Consider the following 19,921-nt stretch of genomic DNA (forward strand, 5'->3'; position numbering starts at 1 on the left):
GCTAGTTCTCCAGAACTACAAACGAAAGTCTCCCCATTGGAAGATGTACATTATTTTCGCTGCAATTCATAAATAGCAGCCCAAAGTCCTTTACCACCCCTCTCCAAAAAAACGTGCACTTTGAAAATAGGGCTACAAGGTCACTTTTCTGCCAAAATCATTTAAAATGTTTCTTTTCTATCAATCAAAAGGTCCTAGGACAAGCCCAGATGCTGCTTATACTTGCAGAGAAGGGAGCAACCTGGATGAGGGATGGTATTTGCCAGCCTTAAGCAAGCCCTAGGCAGCTACTCTGCATTTCTATGGCTGCCCCCTTTTAACAAGAAGGAAGAGGGGTAGGGCGATTGAACCAACAAAATGTAGTTATTGTTAAGGGGGTTCAAAGGTCCATCATTCAGTGTATTAACTAGCTTCCAGATTCTTTCCAGAAAGATTTTTCTTTTAGGAAAAGTGAGAGAACGGAAGGACTATAAGGAGTGAGGGCAGAAAAGGAAAATAACGGACTGGGTAGAGAATTCTGTGTGGGAAATGGTAGCCCAGCAGGCGCATGCTGGTAAGAATTCCAGAGACTCCTTGGCTGTGGTACTAGTGTCTTGAAGGGCCCATGACAGATTTTTTTTTTTTTTAAATGTACTTTTACTTGATTATTTTAAATTCCATTTTTAACCAATCTGTCTCTGAAACTTAGCATTTCCAGCATACATATCAGGATTTGGGCTCTAGAGTCCAACTAAAGAGGATTAAATACCAGCTCCAGTTCTGGTTACATATGGAAGTTGCCTAAGTTCTTCGACTACTGTGGGATTCCATTTTCTCATCCATAAAGCAGAATAAATCAATTAACAGAGCCTGACTCATATTAAATAGCCAAGAGGGGCAAGGAAGGTGGATGAATGGCTATGTGGGTGGGTGGGTGCAAGAACCTGAAACTCTGGGTCCGACAGGAGACTAAATATAATCTGAATTCTTATCTAAGGTAAACAGCTTTGGTTCGCTAGCTTTCACTGACAGGGCAAAAGAATTAAGGGCTCGTTCTTCAGGAAGGGCAGGAGACCTCAGCCATCGATATCGAAGAAAGTAAAACTTCACCTGCCTTGAGTGTTTTTGCTTTTAGGAAGTGGAAGACTTTTATTGAAGTGGCAGCACAAGGGTTGCCTCAGAACTTTGTTCTGGACTCCAAGCTCCTCAGATAGATCGATTTTTCTCTAATGAACCAAACCTTTGAAACTTGCTCTGTGATATTGCAGGCACCTCTGCCCCAGCTCTGTGGCCAGGCAGAGCCCAGCCTAGCCAGGGGGCTGGTCTTCCATTTCCATCTCCATGTAATTAGAAGGTTTCCTTGCTCTGAGTCAGAAAGTGGCTGGCAGAAGAAATGGTCCCCGGCACAACCCACAGGGTACTTTGGAGGGACGGGCAATCTAACTGTTGATGAAGGGGCCATAGGGGCTCATTATTATGTAGGGAAATGGTCCTCTCTGAGGCAAAAAGGTAAGGGGTTATGCTTCATGCTGATGAGCTGATTATTTGGTTCATTCCAATTAGTACTGGGTCCAAATGGAATCATGTATTTTTCCTTAATTCTTCCAATTATCCAAGGACTCTATGGGAGATACAGTCTTTCCTTCCAACTGGAAGCACAGAATACCTCTCTGCTAGAGGCTTGGTGATTAGCACAGCAGTTCTGCAGAGGGGTAGCCTTGTTTGCCAGCATGCAATTACCCATCAGCCTGGATGATTAAAGAGGGACCATGCTCTTGCTCTCCCTTGCTTCCTTAATGACCTTACTTGACAGTGAATCCCATCTGGAAAATGCTTGCAAGCCTCTCAATGTTATTGCCTCTGCAATGTAATTGCACCCAAGATATGGTTTAGGGCTCCTGCAAACCTCTCAGAGGTCACAGTGTAGGGCAGAGAGGACACCATGATTGGAAGGGAATTAGGGAGAGTGGATCTAGGGACAGTTTGCTAAGCAAAGAGCAACAGGTATTGACTGTATGCCTCTGACTCAAAGACATGGATGAGTGAACAATCACAGTATCCTTAATGGGCAACGACAACAAAGAAGCCAGTTGCCTAAAGAGCATACATTTGTATCCACCACAGCCTGATGCTTTTAATAGGGCTCTCCAGAGGAGGAGCACATGGGATCAGCAAAGCTTCCCTCAGCCCTGCCAGCTGGATGGTCCTGCTGTGGAAAGAATGACAGATGTTATAACAGCAAGAATGGTATAGATTGAATGCAGGCACCATGGGGCTATTTATTTATTTATTTATTTATTTATTTATTTAGAAAATGATTTACAAATGGCGAAGGGTCAGAATTTTAAGGCAAAAGGAACAAGGCAGGTGTAAGAAAAAGTAGGAGCTGGATTCAAAGAGTTTCCATGGTAAGGATATTTGATGAGCATTTAGCTCTGGAAAATTAACCAAACCAGAAAACCAACCAACCAACCAACCAATGAGCTAGAGTTTTTGTTTGTTTGTTCTCTCTCTCTCTCTCTTTTTTTTTTTTTTTTTTAACTTATCCACAGATGAACTTAGCTGGGATGGAGGTACCTAGAACATTATCCCTCAGGCAAGGGAATAAGGCGAGCTAGAATGATTAAATGCTTACCTTTCTCTTTTCAACCCTAATCACTTGACTGAATTAAAGTCTTCTAACTGAACTCTATGGCAGTAACCCTAACCTCAAGAATCTTATACTCAAGGTTTTTTTTTTTTTTTTTTTGCTTTTTTTTTTTTTACAGCCTTATTGAGGTATAAATTACATGCCATAAATTTCATCCATGGTGAGTGTAAGAGTCAATAATTTTTAGTAAATACTTACAGTTGTACAATCACCGCCACAGTCCAGGTTAGAATATTATCATCATCCCAAATTTCCTTGTGCCTGCCTGGAATCAATCCTAGTACCCCTTCTCCCACACTCAGCCCAGCAAACCACCAATCCTTTTCCTAGAGACATTTTTTTTCCTCTGGACATTTCATATAAATAGTATCATATAATATGTAATCCTCTACATCTGGCTTTTTTTCACTCAGTACAGTGTCTTTGAGACTCATCTGTCTTGTAGCATATATCAATAGTTTGTTCCTTTTCTATGGCTGAATAGTGTTCTGTTGTATGGATATACAACCTTTGGTTATTCACGCACCAGTTGATTGTTTCCAGTTTGGGGATATTATACATAATGCTGCCATGAACATCCATGCACAGTCTTTGTATTTTGTTTCAATCCCATTAGGAGTGGAATTGCTGGATTATAACTGTAAGGGTATATTTAACTTTTAAGTCACTGACAAAGATTTTAAAAGTGGCTATATCATTTTACAGTCCCATAAGCAGTGTATGAGGTTTCCAATTTCCCCCCATCCTTGCCAACAATTGTTAGTGTCTGTCTTTATTATGGGTATTCTAGTTAGTATGTAGTTACATCTCACTGTGGTTCGGATTTGCGTTTCCCTAACGACTAATGATCTGAGCATCTTTTCTTATGCCTGTTAGCCCTTTGTACATCTTGCTGAAATGTTTATTCAAATATTTAGCCCATTTTATAATTATTTTTTTGTCTACTTATTAATGACTTGTAAGAATTCTTTATATATTCTAATAGAAATCCTTTATCAGATATATAATTTGCAGGTATTATTTCTCAGTCTGTGGCTTGTATTTTTTATTTTTCTCACTGTGTTTTCTGAAGTACAAATATGTTTTAATTTTAATTTTATTTATTATTTTACATTATTTTATTTTTAATGTTTTATTTCATATCATTATGTAAGTTTATTTAGTATTTTATACTAATCTTGTTTGATCTGTATCATTATGGAAGTACCCACTGTCTTGATTACTATAGATTTAGAGTAAGGTTTAAAAGTAAAGTCCTCCAACTTTGTTCTTTATTATAAGTTTTGGTTATTCTGGGTCCTATACATTTTTAAATCAGTTTGCCAATTTCCACAAAAAGTCTGTTGGGATTTTGATACAGATGACTTTGAATCTGTAAATCAATTTGGGGAGAATTGTCATCTTGATAGTATTGAATCTTCTACTCCATGAATATGGAATGGCTTTCCATTTATTTACACTTTGATACCAATGATGTTTTAAAAGTTTTTAGTATATGAGTTTGCACTACATTTGTTGAATGTATTTATATTTTTATATGTTTCTGTAATCTTGCTAAATTCATTTATTAGTTATAGAAAGGTGTGTGTATGTGCATTGCTTCTTCCTTTCCAATCTGGATGTCTTTTTAAAATCCCTTATTGCACTAGTTAGAACCTTCAGTACAGTGCTGAATAGAAGTGCAGAGTGCAGGCATCCTTGCCTTGTTCTTGATCTTTAAGGGACATTGATTCTTTCACTATTTAGTATGATGTTAGTTGTGGGATTTTTCATAAATGCCCATTATCAGATTAAGGGAGTTTTCTTCTATTCCGAGTTTAAGAGTCTTATAATTAATGGGTGTTAGATTTTGTCAAATCCCTTTGTATGCAGCAATTGAGATGATTAAGCTGACTCTGCCCTTTACAATATACACTGTACACAATATATTGTACACTCTAACACAATACACTATACTATTTATTACATTAATTGAGATGTGACTATTCAATCAGCCTTACATTGTTAAGATCAATCTCAGTCATGGAGTACAATCCTCTTTTATATTTTGCTGGGTTTGTTTGCTGATACTGTGTTGAACTTTTTATGTTAATGTTTATGAAGAATATTGATCTGTTTTTACATTTTTTTACATTTTTTTTCCTTTGTAATATTTTTCTCTGACTTTGGTATCATAATAATACCAGCCTCATACAATGTGTTGGGAAATGTTTCCTTCCTCCTCTATTATCTGAAAGATTTTGTGAAAGATCAGTATTATTTTAATTTTTTTGATAGAACACCAGTGAAGCCATTTGGGCCTCACTTTTCTTGGAAGGAAGTTTTTTAATCACTAATTTAATTTCATTACATATTATAGGTCTATTTAGATTTTTAATTTCTTCTTGAGTCAGTTTTAGTAAATTGTGTCTTTATAAGAATCTGTCCATTTCATCTAAATTGTTGTGCTATCTTTGTTCCCTTAAATAATATCTTTCCATTTTTAAGGCCCTTTTAGTCCTTGATTTTGGTAACTTGTTCTATTTCTTGTCAGTATAAACATTTGTCAGTATTGTGGATCTTCACAAAGAACAAACTTTTGGCACCTATTGAGGGAGGTCATTTGAGAGTATGTGACCACCACGTTGACCCATGAGCTGGATCCTGGTGATTGGAGACTCCTCACACCCTTTCCAGTCCTTGGAATGTTCATTCTGCTCCCAGAAGCTGTTGCAAGGACATAACCTTGAGATAGTGTTTTAGTGTTGAGACCATCTGGATGGTATTCATCGCTGAGCCCAGTGAAGGTCTCTCTATAAACTTTTGATTGTGGCATGCAGGTGCAGAAATCTACTCATTTTACAGCTGCCCAAAACAAGCCTCTTAAGTAGTTCTCTTGCTCATTAAACTTGCCATCTACTAATCTGCCTCTTTTTATGGTCTTTCCCTGCCCTCTCTCTATGAGAGCTGGTTTTAAATCACACCCAGGAAGCTTCTGAGGAAGTTGCAAACTAACAGCATCACTGATTTTCTCTATTGTTTTTCTGTTTTCTATTTTATTAATTTCCACCAGAATATTTATTATTTGCTTTCTTCTGCTTGATTACAGTTTAGTCTGTTTACATTTTTCTAGTCTGTTATGTTTTAAGGTACTGATTTGAGACTTGTCTGATTTTCAAATATAGTTATTTAAAGCTATAAATTCCCTCTAATCACGGATTTAGCTGCAGCCTATACATTTGGATATATTATGTTTTATTTTTCAAGCAGTTCAAAATGTTTTCTATTTTTTTGTAATTTGTTTGTTTACCTATGAGTTATTTAGATATGAGTTTCTTTTTTTTTCTTTTTTTAAGTTTTATTTATTTATTTTAGAAAGAGAGAGCATGAGCAGGAGGGGCAGAGGGAGAGGGACAGAGAATCTGAAGCAGACTCTGCACTGAGTGGGGAACCTAATGAAGGGCTAGATCTCATGACCCTGAGATCACAGTCTGAGCTGAAACCAAGAGTCAGCCACTTAACTGCACCACCCAGGAATCCCTAGATATGAGTTTCTTAAATTTCCACATATGTGGGGCATTCTCTCCCTCTTTTTTTTTTTTTATTTATGTTTTAATTTTGCTTTGGTCAGAAAGCATATTTTGAATGATTTAAACTCTTTTACATTTACTGAAACTTATTCTGTGGTCTAGCATATGATCTTCCCTGAAAAATGTACTCTTAAAATGAATGTGTATTTTGTAGTATTAGGTGGAAGGTGCTACATATGTCAATCACATCAAGTTAGTGAACAGTACTGTTCAAGTATTCTATAGTCTTTCTCATTTTTTGTTTAGTTGTTCTATCCATTACTGGGAATGGGGTATTTTTATCTTCAAATATTGTTGTACTATGTATTTATATTTTTACCTCTGTCATACTTTTCGTTTGTTTTGGGGTTTTGTTAAGTGTGTATACACTTGCAATTATTGTATCTTCCCAGTGAATCGATCATTTTATCATCATTTAATAGCCTTCATTGTTTATAGTGATCTTTTTTAAACAATATACTGGATATTAATATAATCATTCCAGCTCTCTTATGGTTATGTTTGCATGGTATATCATTTACATCTTTTTTTAATTTAATTTAATTTTATTATGTTATGTTAGTCACCATACATCATTAGTTTTTGATGTAGTGATCCATGATTCATTGTTTTCGTGTAACACCCAGTGCTCCATGCAGTACGTGCCCTCCTTAATACCCATCACTGGGCTAACCCATCCCCCTACCACCCCCCCCAAAACCTTCAGTTTGTTTCTCAGAGTCCATTGTCTGTCATGGTTCGTCTCTCCCTCTGATTTCCCCCCCTTCATTTTTCCCTTCCTTCCCCTAATGTCCTCCACGCTATTCCTTATGTTCCACAAATAAGTGAAACCATATGATAATTGACTTTCTCTGCTTGACTTACTTCACTTAGCATCATCTCCTCCAGTCCCATCCATGTGGATGTAAAAGTTGGGTATTCATCCTTTCTGATGGCTGAGTAATAGTCCATTGTATATATGGACCACATCTTCTTTATCCATTCATCTGTTGAAGGGCATCTCGGTTCTTTCCACAGTTTGGCTATTGCGGACATTGCTGCTATGAACATTGGTGTACATATGGCCCTTCTTTTCACTACATCTGTATCTTTGGGGTAATTGCTGGGTCATAAGGTAGCTCTATTTTTAATTTTTTGAGGCACCTCCACACTGTTTTCCAAAGTGGCTGTACCAACTTGCATTCCCACCAACAGTGTAAGAGGGTTCCCCTTTCTCCACAACCTCTCCAACATTTGTTGTTTCTTGCCTTGTTGATTTTTCCCATTCTAACTGGTGTAAGGTGGTATCTCAGTGTGGTTTTGATTTGAATTTCTCTGCTGGCTAATGATGATGAACATTTTTTCATGTGTCTGTTAGCCATTTGTGTGTCTTCTTTTGAGAAGTGTCTGTTCATGTCTTCTGCCCATTTTTTGACTTGATTATTTGGTTTTTGGTTGTTGAGTTTGAAAAGTTCCTTATAGATCTTGGAAATCAGCGCTTTGTCTGTAGTGTCATTTGCAAATATCTTCTCCCATTCTGTAGTTTTCCTCTTTGTTTTGTTGACTGTTTCCTTTGCTGTGCAGAAGCTTTTTATCTTGATGAAGTCGCAAAAGTTCATTTTTGCTTTTGTTTCACTAGCCTTTGGAGATGTATCTTGAAAGAAGTTGCTGTGGCTGATGTCAAAGAGGTTACTGCCTATGTTCTCCTCTAGGATTTTGACGGATTCCTGTCTCACATTGAGGTCTTTCATCCATTTTGAGTTTATTTTTGTGTATGGTGTTAGAGAATGGTTGAGTTTCATTCTTCTGTATATAGCTATCCAATTTTTCCAGCACCATTTATTGAAGAGACTGTCTTTTTCCATTGCATATTTTTTCCTGCTTTGTTGAAGATTATTTGACCATAGAGTTGAGGGTCCGTATCTGGGCTCTCTATTCTGTTCCATTGGTCTATATGTCTGTTTTTGTGCCAGTACCATGCTGTCTTGGTGATCGCTGCTTTGTAATATCGCTTGAAATCAGGCAACGTGATGCCCCCAGCTTTGTTTTTCTTTTTCAACATTTCCTTGGCGATTTGGGGTCTTTTCTGATTCCATAGAAATATTAGGATTGTTTGTTCCAGCACTTTGAAAAATGTCATTGGAATTTTGATCAGGATGGCGTTGAAGGTATAGATTGCTCTGGGTAGCATGGATATTTTAACAATGTTTATTCTTCCGATCCATGAGCATGGAATGTTTTTCCATCTTTTTGTGTCTTCTTCAATTTCTTTCGTGAGTGTTCTGTAGTTCCTAGAGTATAGATCCTTTACCTCTTTGGTTAGGTTTATTCTGACATCTTTTTAATTTCACCCCATTTGTATCTTTGAATTTAAGTGTGTCTCCTGTAGAGAAGATATATTTGGATTATGATTTTTAAATCCCATCTAACAATTTCTGCCATTTGATGACAATACATAGTCCATTCACGTTTAATGTAATTATTGTCAGATTAGAATTACATCTACCATTTTGCTCTTTGTGTTCTATACATTTCTGGTCTTTTTGCTCCTTTATTACTCCTATGATTTTTGTTAAATAGGATTTTTAATTGTATCATTTTAATTCCTTCACTGGTTTTCTTACTATTTTAAGTTATTTTTCAAGTGGTTGTTCTAAGGATTATGATACGTACTTTAACTTATGACAACCTACTTTAGACTGATAGTAAATTAATACTTTTCTTGTCTTTATTTTTTATGTGGATTTGAGTTACCACCCAGTGTCATTTTATTTCAACTTATATGAACTTAAATGAAATATTTTTAAGTATTTTTCTTATGACATGTCAGCTACAAAAGAACTCAGCCTTTGTCTGGCAATCTCTTTATTTTGTCTTCATTTTGAAGGATAGCTTTTCAGGATACAAAATTATGGTTGACAACTTTTGTTTTGGTTTGTTTTTTGCTTTCATCGCTCTGAGTATGTCATTCCATTGCATTCTGACTTCTATTGTTTCTGATGGTAAGTCAACTGCTGGTTTTATTTTCTGTGCCCTGTATATTAAGAACATATTTTCCTTGCCTTTGGCTATGAACAGTTTGGATACAATGTTTCTAATGGATCTTACTTGGAACTTTTTGAGTTTCTTTGTTCTATAGATTATATTGTTCATAAGATTTGGGAAGTTTTTGTCCACTAATCTTTCAAATACCTTTTTCTGGCATTTCTCTATCCTCTCTTCTTCTGGGACTCCAGTGATGTGTGTTTTGGTACCCTCTGCATTTGAGGTCTTTATTCATCATAACCTTTTCTTCTCTGTTCTTCAGAGTGGATAATTTATTGATCTATCTTTAAGTTCACTGATTCCTTCTTATGACATCTCAATTCTGCTATTGTTTTCCTCTGATGAAATTTTCATTTTAGTTATTATATTTTGTGACAGGCAAAACAATTTATTTATGTAGACAAAGTGGTTTACAGTGATTTGTAAACAGTCAACAATGATTAATGAGGTTATATTAGATAAAGTAGATTTTTTCCTTAGCTTACTGTTTTGCTCTAGCCTGTGTGCATCTCTGGTTAGCAGACACTTTTGCCAATACTACAAAATGAAGTGGTCCTTCTTTGCTTTCTATGTAGAGGCTTGAGTCCTTAACAAAGCTATACATGCTTCTCTGGCAAAGTCTGTAGTGTGCTGTGGAAAGAAAATTGACACTGTAGCTATAGTCATTTTCTATGGTGTGGAGCAAATTACTACAGGATTAGTAACTTGAAATAATACTAATTTCTGCAGTTCCCATCATGCACATGTGAAGACAGAGTCTCACAATGATATGTACAATTTAGATTCTGTTTGGTTTATTTTGCTTGTGTGCACAGCTTTCTAGTCAGCTGGGTATAAGTGGAAAAGTTAGCAAGGCCCCTTATTGCTGTGTCCTTTCCCATATTTCCCTGCTAAATTTTTGACTACTATGCCACTTCACTGCTTAGCCCAACTAGGTCCACATCTTAGACTAACTGAGCAGCTGGTCTTTGATTCATTTTTGGCATGATTACCCACAATGCTGTTAGTATAGTGTATTGTTTTTCCCATTTGCTGCAAATAAGGTCAACCCTCTCCACCAATGAAACTTCTAGTTTTCACAGACTGGCCCATTCTGGTAGAGCTATCATGCAATAAGTGAGGAAGAGGGGATGGGAGTAGCCCAAAACAAGAATATGCCACAGACTTCCAATTGTCTATTCTTTCATGAATAACTGCTTCCCAACCTGATGGATGCATATAGTTGATTTCCAAAGCCCCCATATGGTTGTTTCTTTTTTTTCTTTCTAAAATATTTTTTTTTCTAGTTTTATAACTGGTTTTTGGGGAGAGGATTTGCTGAGCAAATCTCTGCCATGTTGGAAGTTCTGTCTCAAAAATTTATTTTTTGAAAGAAGGAATAAATGAAACAATAAGAATGGAGCTATTATTGTTCCCCCATAAAAAAGTTAAGACGTGGTATCCCATGCTCATCCTTTTTATTATATATCAAGCCCCTCATCATCTTCATCTATATCTTTGATTCCTAACACCCTTTTTAATATGCAGTCCCTGGAACTGGATGCAGTTTTGTAGGCATGTCTTACTCATTCAAGTAGTTATAATTTACCTCTGGAGGACAGATTTCCTGGGGATCTATCTTCCTATAGTAAAGAGGCAACAATAAAGTTTGATCTTTTCAATAGACTTTGTTTAGGCTCAGACTGAGGGTCCATGGTGGGAAAATAGTGAGAAAAACCACTAGGATAAATTGCCATGGGAGAAATTGGGGGTTGATATCGTGACTATCTTTATCCTTCAGTTTTTGATGGTAGCAATAGAAATAGGCATAGGAATAAAAGCCAGCTGTAGTAGTATTAATAAAAACCAACATCTCTTGAAAGCCTTTCCTATTTCAGGCACCTTCTTAGGTGCTTTACAGGTTAGTTATTATTCCTTTAATCTTTGCCACCCCACTGATGACAAAACCGAAATCAGCTGGAGTAAGCAACCTGCCTAAACTTGCAGAGCTGGCAAATGGCTGAGCTCCGAGTTTTAGCACAGATATTCTGCATCCAGTGCTGGCCGCTTATTAACTATGCAGTGCTGCTCATTATCCAGTGAGGGGAGTTTTCTCATTGGAAGCTAACCCGGGAATGCCTTGCCTTACCGTTGCCAGTTCTAGAGGAGATTGAGGGAAGATGACTGGGGTAAAATTTTAAATGAGTCCAGTTTACAGCACATGTTAGTGTTGCGTGGTTCCAGTTCATGCAGATGTCTCTGCTTTACCTCAAAAAATGGCAAGTTCCTAGGAAAAGTCCCTAAGAAGCAGGCCCTCTGGTTGCTGAAGTAGCCATACTGCTATGCACATTGGAAGTACTTCCTGCATAATAAGTAGCCATCGCCTCCACTAGAACAATTGCACACAAATCAGGATGGGGCTGAGGAATTCAAATAACAATTGCTGGCAGCCACTGAATCTGAGGGCATTGGACAAGTGGAATAAGAGATTCTGAAAATAAGGTGATACTTTCCAATGATTTTTTTTGGGGGGAGGCAATTTTATGCAAACCACACAGAAAGAACCAGAATAGCAAGTTGCATGAGAATAATGTTGCTGAAATCCTGATAGATCTTATAACAGATGGAAATGGGATCATGTCTGGAATGGAGAAAGCTCTGGCCAATTTCATCCCCAAGTTCTGGAAGTGACAGAAAGGCACAGGTTATGCCAGGCTCAACCTCTATGACCCCCTGACGCCATTTCTATTAGCTTGTGAGGCCAAATCCTCATCCTAGGAGAGCAAGGCTCCTCCTGCCTCGGCAGCATTCTGCTCGCCTTGGAAACAGAGTGGAAAGGGCCTCTGTCCATAATATGCTTTAAATTTAATGGGAGGTTCATAGAAGGAGGTGTTCTTTTCAATCATGTTATGGTTTTGCAAATAAAGAAGGATTTGTTACTCTTCCCATTGCTTTTGCAGCCAATCATTTTGGCTAAGGAGACCTCAAAGCTATTGCTTTGTGGTTTCCATAGCATACATAAGCTTATCCACCTAAGTGGTGGTATGGTAATCTCTCTCAATTCAATTGTGTGCAATGGGAATGATAAGAAGATGTTGTTTGGCTATTTCCCAACTATAAAACACCTATTTAGTACCGGTTAAAATGTACTGATAAATGGATTCAAAAGGACAGTCATGTTCTGGGCTTGGGAAATAGAAAGACGTTACCATGCTTGCTGCCTTAGGCTATGGACATTACTTATTCATTCCCTCATTCATTATTTTATTAAATAGTGTCTGCACATGGCATGGATTAAATGCAGAGGAATTACCAACATGCATTGCCTTACTTGACTTCTCCATCTTTTCTCTGTCACTTCCATTTCCTCCCCCATCCTATTGTTCACTCATGTCTGCATCTATCACATGTCCTCTTTGTGAATAGAACTTCAGTGTGTTTTACCAAAGAACCAAGTATTCTGTTGCCCCCAACCCCAGGTGCCCCACCTGCCATGTTGTCTCTTTCTGTTTTGTTTGCATCTGTTTCAGATTATTTTTCTCCATCAAAACCCACTTTCTTTCTCTCTCTCATTTCCCTTGGAATCTACCACACATTTTTATTAATGCAGAGAAAAAATAATTATTGGTATGATTACTTAAATTCTCTCTGGTCATTTCCCTCAACTATAAAATGAGAATGATAAGAGTAGCTATCTGATATGTTGTTGTCAGGCTTAAATGAGATCATATGAGAGAAGTGCTTAAAATAATACATACCACATGGCAAGCACTCATTCATTACTCTTCATATCATGGGATCATTCCAAACCCTTTAAAAAAAATTGCACAATAATTTTCTCCTGGTAACCAACAACATCCATAATAATAGATAGCATTGGTATTAATTAGATGCCATGTGAAGCACCTTATCTCATTAATTATTGCCGTGTCTATTTTACTGATAAAGAAACTGAGCTATAGAAAATTAATAATCGTTCTCTGACATCACCTCTAAAATGTGTTTGGATGGGCTTTTTGATCAACTATTGAATGGACTAGATTTATAAGGTACTTTAGACCATCTGATTAAGGGTGAGTGGTGTCACAAATCACAGCAGTGAAGGGATCACCCACTCTTATCCCTTCTAAGTGCTTTCCTGATAGCATCACCCTCATCCACTATTTTGGGAAAGAGGGCGATAAGTGGGAGAAAGGAGTGCAGGTATAAAGCCACAGAGAGGAAATTGGGAGCTAAACCTGTGGGTTCTCTTGTTCCCGAGAATACAAATCACCAGGATGTGGGGCAGGTGGTGACCCTATCTTACATCTAAGTCTACCAGAACTGGTGCATTCTGCCCACCTGGCCCTGTAGGAAGGAGCCATAAATGACTGATGCGGATGAACAGTGAAGACAGAAAGGCCCATCTCACAGTCAAGGACAAGACATTGCTGCTCTGCCCTGGGCATCAAGAACTAGAAATGTGGTTGAAGTGATAAGACACATATTGAACCTGTTCAGTGAGTGAAACTTTCTGTCTTCCTAGAATTTTATGAAAACTCCTTTAAAGGAGTATGTTTTTCAGACCAAATCTGCCAGGCTTAGTTCCATCTGATTCATGGATTCCCCCAAGTTCTTCCATCCTCATGATCTCGAGTGGTAACTGGCTTGATTAAAAAAAAAAAAAAAAAAAAAAAGAGTCTGCGTCTGGGTAGGGGCAGGAGCAGGAGCAGGAAAGAAAGGCAGGGCATCATCTCGAGCCAGGTCGGGAAGGCATGGAGATGATAAGCAGTGGGGTCTGTGACAAGCATTCATGTATGGGACATGCCAGAGCCTCTCCAGAAGAGCAGCGGGGGTGGCCAACAGAGATTTGGGTTTAACAAAAGAAGAGAGAGATGGTGGTGAGCTCAGGCTCATTTTAGTGAATGGTTTGCCTACAGCAGAGGTAGGTTTTTATTTTTTATTTTTAAGTTCTGAAAAGGCTGCCAAGTCTACCTCGCTCAAAATGGCTCTGTGCCTGTGACAGTGGAACAACTCCATAGACATTCGTTGAATGGATGGACTGATGGCCAGTCCTTTTGTGAGAGTCTCCTAAAGCACCTCATGAATTCTCCCACTACCTGGAAACTCTATTCTGATCCATGTTCAGCTTCCATGCACGATGCAGACCATGTGATCTGAAGAACACTTAGCTACTCTGCTTATGCCCCTGTTGCATCAGCATTGGTTATAATACCTTCCTACATTCCTGAGAATTCTAAATGCCCCAGGGCTTGTGTAGCTGCGGCAGGCCTATCATCTGAGATCAACACCTAGTGGGTTATAGGAAGTGGCCATCATACCATCCAGTAAGCCCTTTTTGTGGATGCAGGGGAGAGGAATGAGGTGGGGATGTATAGAGTAGATGCCTTATCCATAAGGCACCTTCCTGAGAAGGTTCGAAGCTGTGGTTCTCCTCTGGAGCTGCACATTAGAGTCACCTGGATGAACTTCTAACATGCACAGATGCCCACATTTCACCCGGGACCAATGACATCAGAACCTCTGGATGTGAGGCTCAGGCTTGGTCTTTTTTAAGCTCCCCAGATGGATCATATTGTAGTCAGAGTTAAAAGCCAATGAGTTGTGGTTCTCTAACTTTGCTGTAATCAGAATCACATGGGGTGGTTGCAAAACCCTCAAAGCCCAGGCCCACACTCCATACCATTTAAATAAAATTCTCTGGGGTAGGACTCAGGTATCCGCATTTTTACAACTCCCCAGATGATCCCAGTGAGCAGTCAAGTTTGAGAATACATAGTTTAGGAGAAGGTGAGGATGTATATGTCCTTGGTATGCTCAACCACTGTTATTTGCTAGTTGAATGCCAATTAAATGCACTGATTTGGGACTTCGACTAAAACTACATTATATGCCTTTTGCTCATACAAGGTTCAGCCTTGACATGAATAAGCATTAGTGGTTAAGGAAGCAGCAGAGAGCTAATTACTTTATTTTTTATATCATGATTCTTAGGCATCAGAAATAACAAATAAAATTAGCTGTTATTGCTTCAGTTCCGATCCTCATAGCAATCTTGAGAAGTAGATAATATTATTCCAATTTTAAAGATGAAGAAATTTATACGTAAAGAAATTAAGGCACTTGTCCAAGGTTACCTAGGGCATAAGTGCTGGAATCAGGATCTGGACCATAATATAATGACACCAAATCTCACGCTCTGCTGACTACACTTGGCTGCCTTTATTTTTTAAGAGCGGATTGAAATATAATTTACATACCATAAAGTTCACCTGTTTTAAGTGTACAGTGATTTCTAGAAAATTTATAGAGTTGTGCAACCATCACCACATCTAGTTTAAAACATTTCCATTATCCCTAAAACATCCTTGTGTCCATTTACTTGACTGGCTTTTAAAGAACATTGGGCTAGAAATCAGAAGACCTGGGTTTTACTCCCAAGCCTGTCACTTACCTAATTCTCTGACCTTGAAGAGTCCCTTAAACTCTCTGGGTCTCCGTTTTTTTAAATGAGTCACTTAGAGATGGTAATTCCTGCCATAGGATAAGGGTCAAATAAAACATTGCATAGAGAAGTGCTTGGTAGCTAAGAAGAGCTCAGAAGAGTAGAAAGGCTGCATTTTTTTTTTTAATATGCTGAAAACCATTTTGCACCTTCCAAGTGCTTTCAATCTGAAACTGAACTCAGAGAGTTGCAGTAACACAAGGGGAGCTGTTTCTCCGTCCTCCCTGATTTTCTCTTCCACCAACACCCTCACCCCCTTGAGGCCTGTCTCACAACACTCCCTTGGGTGTCTGAAACCTACACCAGTCATCGGATCTGGTGACAGTGTGCATCCCTTCTGAGCACCAGCGTAGCCCAGAGCTCTGCTTGGGTTCATAAGGGCCTTAGCTGTCCCTGGCAGGAGCCTACAGTGCCCATATGCTCTTGTAATGACTAGCTGTCAGGGAGATGCATGGCATCCTTTAGCAGGAGAATAAAAACAGATGAGGTGGATGTTGGTATTTCTCTGGCCCTGTAATCAGCACTCTGATGGGTGAGGAGGGGCCCAACTGGGACGTGTTACATCACAGCGGCTAGGGAATGAGGCCAAAGGTTTATGATATTCATCTAAGTCTCAAATCAACAGTCAATTTTGTTTGAGCTCAGCATCCAACCTTTTATTTCCATTTTTAAGCCCTTTGCCTGAGCTGGTTTTCTACCTTCATATAGATTAGACTGTATACATCCTGAGGGCGTATCGTCTTTAGCCTTATGATTTATTCTAGATGCTAGCAATGATAAGTGTTCACTGAACTATAAATGGAGCTTCAGTCTTCATGCAATTTCTTGCATGTCATTTTGTCTCCATCTCGCAGTATTTAGGTCTTGCTTTCCCTATAGCTAAAACACCTAGAAATTCACAGACTTGCTACTTAGCATCTCAGAGATCTTCATCACTGTTTTTTGATGACTGCAGTGATGCTTTAGCTGATTATGATTTGTCACCCCCTTTCAAGCTGGGTCCATGTTTAATGGCCCATCCAGCACACAGAAAAGATAAGAACCTTCTGCGGGCAGAGGGAGAGATAATTGGGATGTTCGGCCCCCGAGTTCTTCTGGAAAGGTCAATCGAGAAGACTTGCATTTATCTTTCAGGCCCTGGAATGCTGTGGCATTTCTAAGGGTGCCCAGAGCTCCTGCTGAAGCCCTGGGACCAGGCACCCACGTGAGAGAAGTGGGACTTCCTCCTCCTGAGCTTCAGACAGATTTTAGTATCTCCAGCCACAATGAGAAGCAGGAATAGACAGCTGCACAGAGAAAGGCAATGGTGATATAAATACATGTTTAATTGCACATCAATTACAATTACTTACTAGTCTGCATTTATTTAAAGGCAGTGTAATTAGAGCAAAAACCTTGATTTAATCATAACCTTATCAAACACAGATCCCGTCATCTTCCTGTGCTTGCGCAGTCTGTGTTTCCCTCTGTGCCAGTTGCCAAGGGGAGGGGGGGATGGCAGTGCCCATTTGGGACAGGAAGAAGGCCCTTGCCAAGAATTCTCTTCTCGTCTGGGATGCCTGCTCAGAAGCTGCTGAGCGGTTCATCCTGTCTCTTCTTTAGCAGCTCATGACGAGAAAGCCTGATTAGCTAGAATGACTTATTGAAAATATAACTCATCCCTGATGGCAGGCTTCATAACCCAGGAGCCCGAGATTAGTAAGGACATTACATAGGTTCAGCCTCCAGAGATAAATTACTCCTTGGAATGTACCCTCTCCTAGCCCCTAGATCTGATTTCTCATCAATAGTGACGGGCCCTGACTTGACATTGCTACATAGGGGTGGACCGCAGGCAGGCCGACTGTCTCTCACAGTTAGCTCCAGGCTATGTCTTTGTCCACCTACCTCTCTCTTTCATTATCTCTTGGCTTTTCTGTCCATGGCTTCCTGGAGGCTGAGATGCTATCTCTGACTTTTCTGAAGAAGAACCCGCTCTTCCTGTGAGCGTGCTTAGAAGCAGTGATCTGTTGTGCCCCAGGTGCCTGGGGTCCTTTCTTTAATGCCCTTCTCCACGGTTCCTGGGAGATAAAGTGGAAACAAACTCTATCTCCATTTTACGGATTGGAAAGTGGTGGTCTAGATCCAAAAGACAACTCTGTCAAAGGCAGGCAACAACACAAACAGGCAAATGTCTGACGTTCTACTCTTGGCTAATTTGCCCCATCATGCAGTTATTTCCTACTCTTTCAGCTAAACAGAAAACAGGCATGTTTCTGGAATGTTGGTGTTAGTAAATCACGTGTATTGAGCACCCACGCTGCGGCAGGCACTATGTCTGTGCCGTTCTTCTCAACAGAGTGCATGGTGGCTGCCATTGTTACTTTCATTCCACAGATGAGAAAGAAATTAATCGCCTGGCTTGTGATCATGCAGTTAGAAATGCAGTGATCACTACTGTCTGTGGAATGCAAGCTTCGAGCCAGGTGCTGCATCGCACCCTTTATGTGTCTTACCTCATCTTATTTTTACAACTCCGGACTAGGCATTGTTATCCTCACTTTGCAAATGAAGAAAATAAGCTCTGCAAAACGAAGCTCATGGCATAATTGTTTCATGACTAGAGAGTGATGAAGCCAGGTTTTGGACCCAGACTCCCAAATGCTCTCCTCTGTGCCCACCTGTCCTTTCCACGCAGGTGGCACAATCCAGAAATCCAGGCATCGTGCTGGAAACTTCCGTCCCCTGTCACATTGTGTCTATTACCAGTTTCTGTCCATTTCATATTCTTAATACCTCTTTAATATATCCCCATTCCTTTTCCACTCATGGCCAGCATGCTCGTCTAAACCATCATAATCTCTTATTTGGACTCCTGCAGTTACTGTCCAACTGGGCATCCTGTTTCTACTATTTATTCCACCCAGACCATTTCCTATATATTAACCAGAGTGAACTCTTAAAAATGCCAATGGGGACATACCACTCTTCTGCTAAAATTGCTGTGACAGCTTCCCACCCTTCTTTATGGTAGAGGCCATAATCCCTTCTGTGGTCTTTGTTTCTTTTCCATATGGGATCCCTACCTATCTCTCTAACCTCTTCTAAAAGTAATCTCCTTATCTCCTTGCTCCAGCCATTTGGCCTCCTTTCATTTCCTCTTATAAGTTCGCTCCCCAAAAACAAGCTCCACGGGTATGATCTCCTCTCCCCGCCAACTCTCCTCACCTTCCTCTGCCTCGTTAACTGTTCCCCATCTCTGAATCTCAACTTAAGAGTAGCCTCTCTGAGGAGGCCCTTCCTAACCCTTTCAGGAAGATCAGAACCTCCCATCACACACATGTATGCGTCCACTATTCATTATGTACTCCCGTGACTAGTTCATTTATACTTGGCTCCCCACTGGGCTCTAAGATGTAACAGTGTAGGGACTATGTCCATCTCATCAGGATCTCCCTGGCACCTAGTACAGCAGCTGACACCTAGAAGGTACTCAATTAAGTACTGATTGAAATAATGAGTGAATATGCTCAAATCAGTCTAGAATCTATAATCCATTTCTTCATTTCCTTCTATCTGGCTTCCTCTTTATTCCACAACTTCTTTACCTCATCCGACAGCCAGGGCTCTTCTTTCACAAATGTTTTTTTGGCACTGTCGTCTTGGGCTCTTGCCTTTAATATGAGCCCTAGCCAGAAGTTTCCTTTCCTTCCAGAATAGTCTTTCCAGTTCCCTTTCTTCATTCTGGCCAAGTAACACCTTGTAGCCACTCTGCACAGGCTGAGCTCCCCAGATACCGCTTTGGCAAGGATTATATAAGCCTGTGCTGGTGATATAATATCTATAGCACAGATTTCAACATAGCCGCCCAGGAGGCAGACATGTTGTTCAGTGGTAGAGGAGTGTATCACAAGGGGAAAAAAAATGCAAAAACTCAGACTGAAAATGGAGAAATAATTGCTCAGAAGGAAATATTGAAGAAAAGTATGGGAAAAAAGTGAAGAAAATAATTGAAAAAAAATGAGACTTAAGAGAACCTTTTAAAACTGAGTGGAATGGGGCTCTGGAGGACATTTTGGGGAGAAGGTTTACCAGCCAGAACCATTGGTCCTTTAAGGCTGTGCCAGGCACTGTGCTAAATCCTGGGGCCAGAGGTAAATGCAAAACCGATGCTGATCTCAAGGAGTTCCCAATACCAAGCCTGCTGGTGTGCCAGGGAATGCATGTGCATGTGTG

General features: G+C 39.5%; 1 protein-coding gene across 1 annotated transcript in view; it reads left to right on the forward strand.

Annotated features, from left to right (window-relative positions):
• Positions 1-19,921, forward strand: part of AGBL1 (ATP/GTP binding protein like 1) — a 724,399-nt gene that overhangs the window by 661,503 nt on the left and 42,975 nt on the right. Inside the window, exon 24 of the mRNA XM_035728075.1 lies at positions 1,971-1,983. Within this exon, the coding sequence (XP_035583968.1) occupies positions 1,971-1,983 (13 nt within the window). The remainder of the gene's footprint in view (positions 1-1,970; positions 1,984-19,921) is intronic.

This window comes from Zalophus californianus, chromosome 6 (assembly GCF_009762305.2).
Source record: "Zalophus californianus isolate mZalCal1 chromosome 6, mZalCal1.pri.v2, whole genome shotgun sequence".
NCBI classification, from domain to species: Eukaryota; Metazoa; Chordata; class Mammalia; order Carnivora; family Otariidae; genus Zalophus; species Zalophus californianus.